At 43.1% G+C, this 15124-nt stretch overlaps 1 protein-coding gene across 7 annotated transcripts in view; it reads right to left on the bottom strand.

Annotated features, from left to right (window-relative positions):
- The window catches only part of nos1apa (nitric oxide synthase 1 (neuronal) adaptor protein a), a 461766-nt gene that overhangs the window by 232860 nt on the left and 213782 nt on the right, over nucleotides 1-15124 (bottom strand). For all 7 annotated transcript variants that reach the window (XM_073063531.1, XM_073063530.1, XM_073063529.1 and 4 more), the window contains one exon: nucleotides 10147-10239. In XM_073063531.1, coding sequence (XP_072919632.1) covers nucleotides 10147-10239 — 93 coding nt within the window. The remainder of the gene's footprint in view (nucleotides 1-10146; nucleotides 10240-15124) is intronic.

Consider the following 15124-nt stretch of genomic DNA (forward strand, 5'->3'; position numbering starts at 1 on the left):
GGTCCAAATACGACCTCCAGAAATCCGTCTCACTTTCAAAGTGCCAATTCTGGACGAAATCTTGAATCAGAGAAGGATGCTCGACTGCTGTGGCAGGGCTTGAAAGCTATCACCTCCTACAAAGTAAAACAAAGCAACATATGTGACAATAAGGTTTTGCTCCCAGATGAGCTGAAAGCCTTTTATGCTCGCTTTGACAGACAGAACGTGGAGGCAACTTCACGAACTCCCACAGGCACCCACAACACTGATTTCAAGTTTCTGAGGCTAACCTGAGAGCATCCTTCAGGAAGTGAACCCACAGAAATCATCTGGCCCTGACGGAGCACCTGGCCAAGTACTAAGGACCTGTGCTAATTAACTGGCTAATTTACTGATATCTTTAACCTCTCACTTCAGCAGTCTGAGGTACCCACCTGCTTCATCCAAGCTTCAATCATAATGGTGCCCAAGAAGAACGTGGTGATCTGCCTCAGTGACTATCATCTGGTATCACTTACATCCACTATGAAGTGCTTTGAGAGGTTACTGATGAAACATATCAACTCCTACCTGTGGAGGGCCTTGGATCTACTCCAATCACATCAAGTCAACAGCAGATGCCATTTCATTGGCTCTTCATTCAACCCCAGAACACACGGAGAGTGAAGATGTATATATCAGGATGTTTTTATTTAACCACAGCTCTGCATCGGTGCTATAATCCCTTCAAAACTAATCAATATGATCCAAGATCCTGGCTTCAATAACTCCTTGTGCAACCGGATCCTTGATTTCTTCACTTGCAGATTATCATCAGTTCGGATTGGCAACATCTCAACAATCTCCACCAGCACAGTTACACCACTAGGCTGTGGACTAAGCCCTCTGCTCTACTCACCTTATAATTATGATTGTGAGGGTAATTATGGCTCCAATGCCATATTTAACTTCATTGTTGGCTGAACAAAAGGTGGTGACAAATCAGCACATAGGAGGGAGATTGAAAATCTGGCTGGGTGGTGCCACAACAACAACAACCTCTCACTCAGTATCAGCTGAACCAAAGAGCTGATTATCGACTTCAGGAGGAGGAGACTGGGGATCCAGGAGCCAAGTCCTCAAATGAGGATCAGTGGCTGACAGGGTCAGCGTTTCAGAGGATCTGTCCTGGTCCAGCACGTAAGTGCCATTAAGAAGAAGGAACAGCAGCACCTCTACTTTCTTAAATGTTTGAGAAGATTCCGCATGTCATCTAAAACTCTGACAAACTTCTATAGATTTACAATGGAGAGTATCCTGACTAATAGCATCACAGCCTGATGAAAACAAAAATGCTCTTGAATAAAATAGCCTACAAAATGTGATGGGCACAGCCCAGTCCATCATAGAGAAAGCCCTCGCCACCACTGAGCACATCTATGAAGAGCGCTACCTCAGGAAAGCAGCATCCAGACTATGCTCTCTTCGCACTGCTGTCATCAGGAAGTTCAGCAACAGTTATCACTCCTCAACCATCAGGCTCCTAAACCAGAGGGCTTAGTTTCACTCACCCCAATACTGCGATAATTCCACAACCTATGGACTCACTTTCAAGGATTCAACAACTTGTTTTTGCAATATTTATTACTTATTTATGTACTTACTATTTTGGTTTTTTCTTTTTGTACTGACACAATTTGCCATCTTTTGTACATTGGTTACTTTTCCATCTTTGTGAGTACTTTTTCATTTATTCTATTTTCTCTTTGTATTTACAGTGAACGCACTCAAGAAAATTAACCTCAGGGTAATAAATGGTGACATATATGTCCTTTGATGATAAATTTACCTTGTACTTTGTATTTGCTACCTTAGATTTGGAGCCCAAACTGCTCACAATACTCCAAGTGTGGTCTGACCAATGCATTACAAAGCCTCAGCATTACATCCTTGCTCTTATATTCTAGTCCTCTCAAAATGAATGCTAACATTGCATTAGTCTTCCTAACCACCAACTCGTCCTTCAAGTTAACCATTAGGGAATCCTGCAGTAGGGATCTTAAGTTGCATTGCACATCTGACTTCTGAATTCTCTCCCCATTCAGAAAAAAGTTTGTTACTCCCTGTTATGTCACTAGCATTTAGGGCAGCAATGAAGGTTCTCCATCTCCGTCTGTCCTTGGCAAAGACTCAGGGATACCAGTCAAGGTTGTTAGCCCTGAACTGAACCCCTGAACCTGGTGGACTACTCTTAGTCTGACATCTACCCTTTGACCTCTTTGGCAAAAGTGATCCTACCAAGTCAAAGCACAAGGCCCTGATTCCAGCCAAGATAGCTCTCTGAGTCATTGAGGCATGCAAGCCTCCAAACCCCTTCGATAGAGTTGTGGTCCTCTTGGAGGTCTAGAAAACAGTCTCTGCCTTTATTCCTTCTATCAAAGTGCATGACCATACACTTACTTACATTGTATTCTATCCACCACTATTTTTTGCCCATTCTCCTAATGCCCAAGTCCTCTGAAGACACTACCTGCCCCTCCACCTATCTTTGTACCATTGACCACAAAGCCAAAAATTCTGTCAACAAGATCATTAACGTTCAACATGAAAAACAGTGGACTTAACAGCAGCCCCCGCAAAACAGCTCTGGTCACCAGTGGCCAACTGGAAAAGGCTCCCTTTATTCCCACTCTTTGCCTGCTGTCAGAATGCCAATCTTCTGCCTATGCTAGTACCTCTCCTGTTTCTATCTTGTTTAGCAGCACCTTGTCAAAAGCCTTCTGAAAATCCAATTAAACACTCGCCGATAATCTCACTAACGTAGCTGAAGTATCACCTCTCTACCTTTGCATTCAGTTAGCCCAGTAATAAACTGTTATATTCTGTCAGCTTTTCAACTGCTTGTAGTACCTGCTGCTACTCTTCCATGACTTGTGCACTGAGATACCCAGATCCCTCTCTGTATCTTGGAGTACAGTGGTTGCAGTTCCTCAATGAGTCTCCAAAAACCTGCTCTTTTCATTTTAAAGCAGGCACAGTACAGGAGGTCATTCAGCTACTGCAGCAATTTACTGGCTCAACTCTCGGACCCTTCTCTGTGTTTATCCACAGATCACCATATATTTATCCATTTGCTTCTTAAAAGACTCAAAGAAACCTGTAAGCAATGAATGTATTCCAGATTCCAAGCACACATAATGTTTTTCCTCATATCACTTGTACTTCTCTTCCCTTTTATTTCACATCTAGTTCTTAGCCTCCTCTCACAATCTGAACAGCCTCCCACCATCCACTCTGTCCAGCCCTCCATCACTGATAAACTCCCAATAGATCTTCCCTCAGCTTTCCCTGAGGAAATCCATTCCAGCATGTGTAACCTACCTCAGTCACTGCAGCCCCTCATCCCAGGAATCACTCTGGTGAATTGCCTCTGGGCCCTCTCCAGTGCCTCCACAACCCTTCTATTTGTGATGACCAGACATGCTACAGCAGAAGTTGGACCACGGCTTTATAAAAGTTCAATATGACTTTCTTGCTTTATATATTGTATACGTCAGCCAATAAAATATAATTAACCATTTTCTCAAACTGACCTGAACTTCCAACAATTTGTGCACCCATCCTCCTGGCTCCTTCCATTCCAGCACCCTTTTAGAACTGTACCCTTTGTTCAATATTGCTTCTGTTTATTCTTCCTATCTAAAGGCATCACCTCACATTTCTCTGGATTAATCCTCATCTGCCACTCACCTCCCTATTGCATCAGCCTGTTTATCCCCTGCTGCAATTTATCATCAGCATCACAGTTCAAAACACAGCCAAATTTTGCTTCACCCAGTTGTGGCTTGCACCCCAAATGCAGGTCATTAGTACAGACAGAGAAAAATGGTCCAAACACCACCCCCAGGGGATCGCCACCATTCACCTTCCTCTGGTCTGAAAAACAACCATTCGTCAGAGTCCTCTGCTGCCTGCTGATGAGCATCTTGCATTCCTAATTACCTGCAAAATCTGCATACCACTCTGCATTTGAAACCATGTCATAACAGCTGTGGATTTAAACTCGAGCGAAAAGCTACGTATGGAATGAATAGGTACACCCACAAAACTGCTATATTGCCATAAAATCCTGCCTAGTTCACTAATTCATCTTCAAGAAAGAGAATTTACCACTTTAACATGGCCTGGCTCTGCTTCACCCTCCAATTTCATGACTGCTGCATTCAATTCTCCCAGCAATAAATAATAGTTTTTCTTAAGTTTCTCTAATTATTTAACATAGAACAGTAGAGAACAAGGACCAGGACTTCTGGCTCACGATGTTGTGCCAAACTAATTAAACTAATGACACTTAATAAATCGAATCCCTCCTGCCTGCACAAGGCAAGACCCCTCCTCCTCTGCGTATTCATATGCTTAACAGCTTCTTAAATGCCTCCGTTGTATCTGCCTCTACCTGGCAACTCATTTCAGTCACCCACCCTCTCTGTGTAAAATAAAAACTTGCCCTGCACACCTTTAAACTTTTGAGCAACACACACAAGATGCTGGAGAAACTCAACAAGTCAGGCAACATCTATGGAGGGGAGTTTAGTCGACACATTCATCAGGACTGCTCCAGAGAAAACCTCCTAATTATTTGCTATCCCTACATACCAAGCGTTTGCAAATTGTGCATGGTGGCCCAGATCCCTCTGCAGATCAAAGCTCTCGCATTTCAATATAATAAGCTTCTTTATTGTTCATCATTATTAAAGTGGACAATTTCATACTTTCCGCGTGACAATCTCTTTGTCTGAATCATTGCCTGCTCACTTAACGGATCACCAGCTCATCTCACCTTCTACAGGTCTCCTCACAAATCACGTTACCATCTTTCTTTGTGTCATCAGCAAGATTTAAGCAACCACACCACTGGCGCCATTATCTAAGTTATTCATACAAATTAGAAAAAGTTGAGGCCCAGCACCAGTTCCTGAAGATCAGTACTTGTTAGTGATTGCTAACCAGAAAATATTAATTTATGCCAAACTTCTATCCACACCAATGTATTATACAGAAACATAGAAATCTACGGCACATTACAGGCCCTTCGGCCCAAAATGTTGTGCTGACCACATAACCTACTCTAGAAACTGCCTAGAATTTCCCTACTGCATAGCCCTCTATTTTACTAAGCCCCATGTATCTAACTAAGAGTTGCTTAAACGACCCGATTGTATTCGTCTCTACCATTGTTGCTGGTAGTGCATGTCATGCACCCACCACTGTGTGTGAAAAACTTACCTCTGACATCTCCCTTGTACCTTTTCCAAGTGCTTTAAAACTATGCCCCATTGTATTAGCCATTTCAGCCCTGGGAAAAAGCCTCTGACTATCCACACGATCAATGCCTCTCATCATCTTATACACCACTATCAGGTCACCTCTCATCCTCCGTTGCTCCAAGGAGAAAAAGCCGAGTTCACTCAACCTATTCTCATAAGGCATGCCCCCCAATCCAGGCAACATCCAGACAATTACCTTCATTATTCTCTGCAGCAGTCTTTGAAACAGCACTTTATTAAATGTCTTCTGAAAATATACATATATACATCAACTGGTTAAGTTTTTGTCCACAGCGAACATTAATTCTTTAAAGAACAATCGCAGATGACATCCTTCTGCCTTTATTAGTCAAAGTATCACGTTCCAGAATCAGGAAGTTGCTGTATGTTGCAGCTTTATGACACTCTGGTAAGGCAGTTTCTGGAATATTGCATTCATTTCTGCTCACCCCATTTGTAGGAAGAGTGAGGAGGCTTTGGAGGGGATTCAAAGGAGGCTTACCAGAGTGATAAAAGGCCGTGCGCTCTAAGGAGAAGTTGGAGAAAATTGGGTTGTTTTCTCTGGAGTGGGGGAGGCTGAAGGAAGTTTCTAAGATTGTGAGAGGCACTGATGGAGTAGACAGTCAGTATCTTGTTCCTAGTATCAGAATGCCTAAAACTAGAGGGCATGCATTTATGGTGAGAGGGCTCAGTTTGAAAGAGATGAATGGATATGTTTTTTAAAATCACACAGAGAGGTGGGCGCCTACCCCAGTTCTGCTGGGGTGATAGTGCAGGCAGATATGACCAAGGCATTGAAAAAGCTCGCAGATAAGCACATGAATGTGCAGAGAATGGACGGCTACGGACATTGTACAGGCAGAAGAGACTAGTTCAGTTAGGTATTAAATTACTAGCTAATTATTTTGGCACAGCGTGGTGGACCGAAGGGCCTTTTCCTATGCTGTACTGTACTATGCTCTAACAATAAACCACTCAATCCAGTTCAGTGGCTCTAGAGTGTGGAACAGCATCACATACTGAGACAGTGCTGACAGATTAATCTCCACATCAGCTCCACTTGTCAGGATCTGTGGGAACCGTACACCTCTCTGCTGGGAAAAGGGTTAAAAAAAAACCTAAATGATGGATATGTCAGCAAGTCCACCAGCAACCAACTCTCTGCACCTGACTGTGAGAATCTTATCCTCTGGGAGCCCCAGGTAAACCTATATGTGTAAACACATCACACACACACACACGCACACTCGCGCACACACACACACACACACACGCACACACGCACACACGCACACACGCACACACGCACACACGCACACTTCATTTACAAGGAACATGGCTTCACCTCATTATAAATTATAAATCATAACATATAACTGGATATTGCTTCAGTCAGGCATTGTTAATGGAATCATAAGAGGTACGTACCATGGACACAGGCTCTTTGACCCACTGAGTCTGTGAGGATGATCAAACACACACTTACCTTCATCACATTTGATTCTCTGAACATTGCTGCTAACCCTCCCCAGATTCTACCATTCCAGCGGCCAATTAATGTACCAACTGACAAGTCTTTGAGATGTGGAAGGAAGCCAGAGTACTCGGAGGAAGCCCACAAGGCCGCAGGGAGAACATTCAGATCACACTCTACCTACATCAGGAATGAGACTGGTTTGCTGGAACAAGCTGCTCCACTGTGCAAGAGTTATTGCTGCAAGCGATAGCAATTATTCACATCCACAGAAATAAACTGATCTGAAAACACCTGTTGAAAGTGAGACTTCTTTAAAAATACACCAACTGCACAAGGAACTGTGCATGTTTTACAGTTTTTTGTATTCCTTATTTTTCATATAGCATGCTGCATTTAGATATTAGTAGGCGAGGGGGAAGTGTGAATCAGAGTAAATTGAGTTATTACCTCAATGAAGGTAAGTGAGCATTCGGAGGTGATTAAAACACTTTCTGCAAGGAGGTAATGGCTGTGCTGGGTGGCATTAGAGTGAAACATCAGAATTTGCAGAACAGAGTTCAAAAGCTGGGGCTTTCTCTTTCAGCAGGGTTTCACAATTTGGGGCCCACAGACACCTCAGTTAATGGTAAGGGTGCACGGCATAAAAAAGGTTGCGAACCCCGCTTTAGAATGAAGGAGGATGAGAGAACGTTTCAATTCAATTCACGTTTAATTGTCATTTAACCATACATGACTACAGCCAAACAAGACAGCGTTACTACAGTGTGAAGGTGCAAAGATGCAAGCAAGCCAACAAACCAGTATAGAGTGGCAGCATAAAATATGACACACGATGGCTCGGCCGCCTCTCCTCCAGTAGCTGAAAAGCCAGCGACCCCACAGCTTGAGGCCTGAGTCCATTGAGTGCTGTTAAAACCTGCAGTCTGCTACAACAGAGCTTGTCTTCTGCCGAGCGAAACTCTGGGGGGGGGGGGGGGGCGGGGGCATCTCCAACTCCGTTCTGGACATTGAGCCACACCAGACCCGGTGAAGTGCAACGGCTTCGTCCCCTCACTTCAGGCAGCTGCAAACAGGTGGCACTGTGGCTTCAGGCCTAGTTCTTGCTACAACCTGGAACTAGGCCCCCTCCATCCGCCCCTGCTTGCATCCAATGATTTAGCAAATCCAACTTTGGCATACCAGATTAGCAATGTCCAAAGGGGTCTTGCGATCACAAGAAAAGCAGCCATGACGGACTCTTGCTATCTGACTGCAAGTCTCCATCGACTCAGGCAGCAGCACGTTGCACAGCTCCTTCATTATCCCCGCCAGCGAGCAACACGTTGACGGCGTAAGCCTGCAGTCCTTTGAGTTCTTGCAATCATTACATACACGTTTAAATATAATGGTAGCACCTTTTGCTGACCCCGTAGAAGCCAATGCAACCAGTCGTGCCACCATCTTGCCAGAGCGATTTGACAGAGATGTAGGAGATTATACAGGACACAGATAGAGTGGACAGCCAGCATCTTTTTCCCCAGGGTGGCAATGTCTAATACTAGAGTATATTATTTTTAATGAGTGGAGAAAAGCTTAAGGAAAATGTCAGAGGTAGTATGTGTTTTCTTACACAGAGGTAAGTGGCTGCCATGTTGCCATACACACTGCCAGGTTTGGTAGTGCCAATACATTAGGGACATTTAACAGACCACTAGATAGGCACAATGAAAGAAAAATGGAGGGTTATGGGCTATGTAGAGGGAAGGGGTAGATAGATAATGGAGTATGTTAAAAGGTCGGAACAACATTGCGGGCTGACGGGCTCCTACTGTTCTATATACAAAATTTGAAGTTGACCATTTGTTCCAACAAGGAAAGGTGAATACTAAGGACATTAATGTCCTGCTTCTGCATACTGTAAATTCATACAGATGAGGTGAGAATGAGAGCAGAGATATGATTAGCCAAGAAACTGGATCTAATTAGTACTGCCATTGTACTCCCTGTAGTAGCTCCTGGCTGTTGTGCCCGTGGCTGCTCGTGTAATGAGTAATTTTGAAAGGCACCAGGACGACAAACAATTACCGTGCGCCCATCACTGCTCCTCACGCAGAAAGCAACAGGCCTGCAGCCCTTATGCAGAAACTAATACACTACCACAGCTTTGCAAGTCTAAAATAAATCAGCGCCCATTCACTTCAAAACAATTGGAGCCCCACTGCTCATAACGAGTAAGCAAAATCAGCAATGTGCCCACCAGTCACAAAGCGTCACTCCTGTGAAGGAGGACGATAATATAGACTAGCCACATATAGATGCTGGAATCTCATTCCATGGCCCCTGTTGTGTGGATTTCCAATTACACTGACAGTGTGCCTTTTGAAATCTAAATTCTCATAGCACAATCATTAAAAGGTCTAAGTGTCAGTGATAAACAAACAGGGTGAATTTCCAAACCCTTACCTTCAGTAGCTTATTCAGATAAACGTGGACCAGACATGCTTAACACTGCCCCATGAAACCCATGTCCTCTCTCGTGGGCACATGGCAGGTTTGGACTGCAGCCATAAAAGAGCAGCACTCTCTTCGGCAGTGGGGAAGGGACGTGCTTGGGTTTTCTCGGATTATTGTAAAGAGAATCATTAGGTATTAGGAAGGTCACCTCAAGAAGATGTTGAAGAGTTTGCACTGAATCCTTTCTTCGATCAGAAGGTCCCCAGGCATCTGGCAATAAACACATCCTTGTGCTCCTATCCCCATCCTTTACCCAGAAAGATCATTCTGCACAATAATTAGTAGACTGCACATTTGTGCACTGTTGTTTATGAGAATTAAATTGAGTGAATTCAGCAAAGGTTAATTTGTCTAGAATGCCACTCGTGTATAATCTAATTCCAAAGCAGGGAATCTGCAACTGTTCTTAATGCCCATTCACTCAGTATGTTGTTTACCTTGTTGCACCAATGTAGAAGAATATCGTATGGAGATTTTTTTTTAAATCAGCCTTGTTTCAGATAGCCTGAAGCCTCCTGTTTCTGAGCACCTCCTGTAAATGTTAATAGCTGTACCTGACCATCAGTAATAATCTCACCATCTCACACAGTGCGGCATTCAGCATGAGTCACATTCAATTACTACCGTGGCCCAGGGCACAGACCTTTACATGCTCCATCAGTGACCAAATCAGAGGTTTATAAAAGCACTGGGCTCAAAGTCCTACAGTAATCTACACCAGTTGTAAATGAATACATTCCACACAAATTGCTTCTGGTTGCCAACAATGAATCAAGGGAATTGTAAATCGTCGACCTTCATTAGTGGATGACGATTGAATGGTCATCGAGAAGGCCTGTGGGCTTTGTGGTTAATCACAATTTCAAATGCTGGCCAAGATCAACTCACCTTCTTCTTCTTCCTGAGGAGAACTTTGACCCCATCCACTGACACCATTATATTCACCTTCTTCTTCTTAATGTTCTTGGCCTTGAATTCATACTGAAATAAAAGAGAGGGAAGAGTTCTGTTATATATTTGCAATCTGATGCTATTCTTAGACAAAAGGAAAGTAAAAGGTTAGAACAAAGTTATCATCTTTTCCTTTGGTTTGAAGAAACCTGGGAAGTTTATCCTCCACCCCATCACACCTCCTTCTCTTTGCAAAGGATAAAAAGCAGATTAATTTGTAACAAATCATGTGCAAGTTTGGCAGGTCACTACTGACTCCTCTGGGGACATTGGGTGAAGACATCCGTCCCACTGATAGACTGAGAAAGGTTGTGGAGAGTAGCAGACACAGCCTGGTCCATCATGAACAGAGTCCTCCTTACCACTAAAAGCATCTACATGAGGCAGAGCCACAAGAAGCCAGCATCAATCATTAAGCACTCAGGTCATGTCCTCTTTCACTGCTACCATCAGACAGGAGGTCCTGTATCAGCAAGTTCAGGAACAGCCACATTCTTATAACTATCAGGATCAAGAACCTACCTGCACAATTCTAATCCCCCTCAGCAATGGAACACTACAGACCACCTTGTGCACCGCCATGGACTTGTTCTTAATGATGTTTTTGCACCAGTGTCTTGTTTTGCATGGTCTTTTCCATCAATGTCTGGTAAAATTTATGTACACGAATGTCCTTTATGTGTTTTAATGTGACTGCAAGAAAGTTGAACTTGAATAAGCTTGACTTGAACCAAGCACATTCTAGGAGGCCATTCAAATCTGACAACATAATAATGGCCTGTCCAGTGCTGTACTATTCGTTGTTCTGAATCTGAAACTTGTTGCTAGCAGTGGCGTTGGAGTCAGATACATCTAAGAAGCATTTAGACAGACACAAATGCAAAACTCTGCAAAAGCCTTAGGCACAGTACTTTATATAGGTTAAAATAGGAAGCTGGTTGGGAAAAGGAAATAAGAGTACTTAAAATCCACAAACAAGAGAAAATCTGCAGATGCTGGAAATTCAAGCAACACACACAAAATGCTGGAGGAAATTAGCAGGCCAGCCAGCATCTATGGAAAAGAGTTCAGTTGATGTTTTGGGTCAAGACCCTTCCTAATGAAAGTTTTTGGCCCGAAACATCAACTGTACTCTTTACCATAGAAGCTGCCTGGCCTGCTGAGTTCTTCCAGCATTTTGTGTGTGTTGATATGAGTACTTAGCTTTGTATCAGCTCAGTAGTATTCCAGTAACTGTGAAGACATAACATACAATACTGAGCAAAAGTCGTAGGCACTCTATGAGTGACGGAGTTAACCAGCAAATTGCTGATTGATCCAGATTAGAAACTTTCCTAGTTCTACCATGATTTTCATAGCAGTAGTATAGTACAGTATATAGTATAGAATAGTATAGCAACTGCAGTTGTTCATTCGTTCTGTATAGGCCATGTCTACGATGTGGGCGATCATGGTCATTCTATGACCATGATTGTTCTTGGCAAATTTTTCTACAGAAGAGGTTTGTCATTGCCTTCTTCTGGGCAGTGTCTTTACTAGATGGGTAACCCCAGCCATCGTCAATACTCTTCAGAGATTGTCTGCCTGGCGTCAGTGGTCGCATAACCAGGACTTGTGATATGCTCCAGCTACTCATATGACCATCCATCATCTGCTCCCATGGCTTCACATGACCCTGATCTGGGGGTGGGCTAAGCAGGTAATACATCTTGCCCAAGGGTGTCCTGCAGGCTAGCAGAGAGAAGGAGTGCCTTACACCTCCTTTGGTAGAGACATATTTTCACCCTACCACCGTGGAAGTTGTACTGACTGAATTCGTAAAGGAAAGACTGATCACCTTTTGTATTTCTATCCAGTAGACCCTGTTGGAAATACCAATAGGAGAATACAAAGTCGGTAGTAATAAAATGTGAAAAGTGCTGCAGAGACCATGAGTTCAGTTACTCAAACATAGAACGACTAATGGAGACACAGTCATTCAATGATTGAGTAGCAGAACCATAGTTAAAATGGCAGAGGTAACTTTCATTGCCTATAATTTCTTGAGTTTATAAGAAAAGAGGCGATCTCACTGAAATACTTAAATTGTCATTTGACTTGACAGCGCATGCAGAGAGCTGATGCTTCCCTTGATGTTTACAACCAGGCATCACCAACTCAAAGTAATAAGTTACCATCATGGAGTAAGATAAGAAGATTTAATTTTCTTTAGTAAATCAATTGGAAACTTCCACCCACCCGAGTATATTCAAGGCAGATTGATATATTTTTAAGTATTAGGGGAATAAAGAGGTAGTACAGGAAAGTGCCTTGCAATAAAAGTTCAGCCAGGAACATAGCGAGTAGCAGAGGGGTGGGATGGCCAACTGGAGATCACAGGTCCGAGCTTCCACATCCTTCCTGCCATGTGTGAAGCAGAACGCATACAATACTCCCGATGCAGCCTGACCAAGGTTTTATACAGCTGCCACGTGACTTACTAGTTTTTATACTCGAATCCCTGGCCAGTGAAGACAAGAATGCAAAATGCCTTCTTTAACCCCTTACCAAGAGCACCTCAACATCTTTTTGTACTTCTGTGCACTTAAGGATCAGACAATTTACTGTATTCTCTCCCCTTTCCTTTGTGCAACTTGTCCAGATTGAACTTCAGTTTTGTTTATTCACCTGCATTTCCAACCTGTCTTTGATAACCAGCATCCTTTGATAACCTTCCTCACTGCACACAGCTCTGCCAATTTTTGTGTTGTCTGCAAATTTACTTATCAGCAAATTTACTTATCAGCCTACCACACTTTTGTCCAAATCATTAACACACATCACAAACAAGTCCCAACACACAACCCAGTGAACCGTCACTGGTCACAGACCTCCAGTCAGAGTAACAGCCCTCCACCAGGGTTCTCTGCCTTCGATTGCCTCGATAATTTTGAACCCAATCTACCAAATCTCCTTGGATCAATGTACTTTAATATTCCAGATCTGCCCACCATGAGAGAGCTTGCTAAATGCTTTACTAAAGTTCACGTATTCAGCGTCCACTGCCCTGCCCTTAGTTCAGCTTCAAGTTTATTGCTATGCAACCATACTCATATATACCACCAAGCACTCCTCCAAAAGTACACAACACAGTACACATAACTCATACACATAATACATAAAATGATATTACCACTAGTAAATTGACAAATAATAAGGTGCATTTGCAACACAAGATAAAAAGTACAACAGTATAACACTACTGGCGTTCCATGGGTGATGAGACCTGGGTGGTGACAAGGAGTTCAGTAGTGTTATGGCCTGGGGGAAGAAACTGTTTCCCATCCTAACAGTTCCTGAGCTAATGCTGCAGTTCCTCCTGCCTGATGTTAGGGGCCATATAGATTGTTGGATGAATGAGAGGAATCATTGACAATGCCAATGGGCCTGCATACGCTGCACTCCTGACATCTTTGATAGGTGCTAGAGACACTCTGATGACCATCTCACCAGTCCCCGTAATTGTTTGTAGGGACTTGCGGTCAGATGTCTTACAATTCCCGTGCTAGGCGGTGACAAGGCTAGTCAGGACGCTCTCAATGGTGCTCCTGTAAAAGTTGGTTAGAATGTGGGTAGGGGGAGAGCCTCACTCGCCTCAGTCTCCTCAGGAAGTGGAGACGCTGCTGTGTCTTCTTGGCCAAAGTGGTTATGTTGAGGGAGCAGATAAGATCATTTGCTATGTCAACTCCCAGTAACTTGGTATTTCTGATTCTCTCCACGGATGAGCTTAGTGTACGTGCAGTGAGGAGCAGTCAGCCTGCACCTTCCTAAAGTCCACACTCATTTCTTGGTCTTCAGCAATAAACTTTGCTTCCTCTTCAAAAACACAGACAAGACCTTCCCCACACAACCAGGTCTTGTATATAGAATGTGCTAACACGATAAATGTACAGACACAATAATACAAAGAATGTATACACTGGACAACATTATGAATGTAAAGAAAGCTACATACTGTTTTTGTAGACACTCAGAGGTCACTTTATTACCTCCTGTACCTAATAAAGTAGCCAGTGTATCTACATACTGTACATGGTCTTCTGCCGCTGTAGCCCATCCGGTTAGAGGTTAAACATGTCGTGCATTCAGAGATGCTCTGTAATGCAGAGTTATTTGGCTTCTGTCAGCTTAAACCAGTGTGGCCATTCTCTTCTGACCTCTCTCATTAACAAGGCATTTTCACCCAGAGAACTGCCACTCACTGAAAGTTATTTTTTTGTTTTTCACACCATTCCCTGTAAACTCTAGAGACTGTTATGTGTGAAAATCCCAGGAGATCAGCAGTTTCTGAGATACTCAAACCACCCCATCAGGCACCAACAATTATTCCACAGTCAAAGTTACTCAGATAACGTTTCTTTCCATTCTGATACTTGGTCTAAACAGCAACTAAACCTTTTGACCTTTTTGGCATGCCTTGATTGCTGCCACATGATTGGCTGATTAGATATTTGCATTAAAGAGGTGTATAGGTGTACCTAATAAAGTGGGCAATAAAGTGATTAAAGTTTATTTTTGAAATTAAAAAGAAAGCCCCTGCATAGGTCAGTGTTCGTCCATCAGACCCTAAAACTAATTCTTTGAGGTAACCAACCCAGCTAAGTTTTCTCCTTTTGAATTCTTTTCCTACCACTTGCAGTGCCCAAGTTCTCTCCACCAATGAGTGTTGTAGCACTTTTAAGCAAGTCCTTTTAATCAGTTCGAAATGCCTGCACGGAGAGGACCCTACAACCATCATTAGCAATGAATTGGGAAAGTCTGGCTCATGCAGCTGAAGTGTAACCTTTAAATGAAAGTCAATTTACGTCCTTCATTGCTACGGATCAATGCACAGACATTTGGGAAATCTCAACTTCTCAGCACATTTTTGCCCTTT

Source organism: Hemitrygon akajei, chromosome 12 (genome assembly GCF_048418815.1).
Source record: "Hemitrygon akajei chromosome 12, sHemAka1.3, whole genome shotgun sequence".
In the NCBI taxonomy this organism is placed as follows: Eukaryota; Metazoa; Chordata; class Chondrichthyes; order Myliobatiformes; family Dasyatidae; genus Hemitrygon; species Hemitrygon akajei.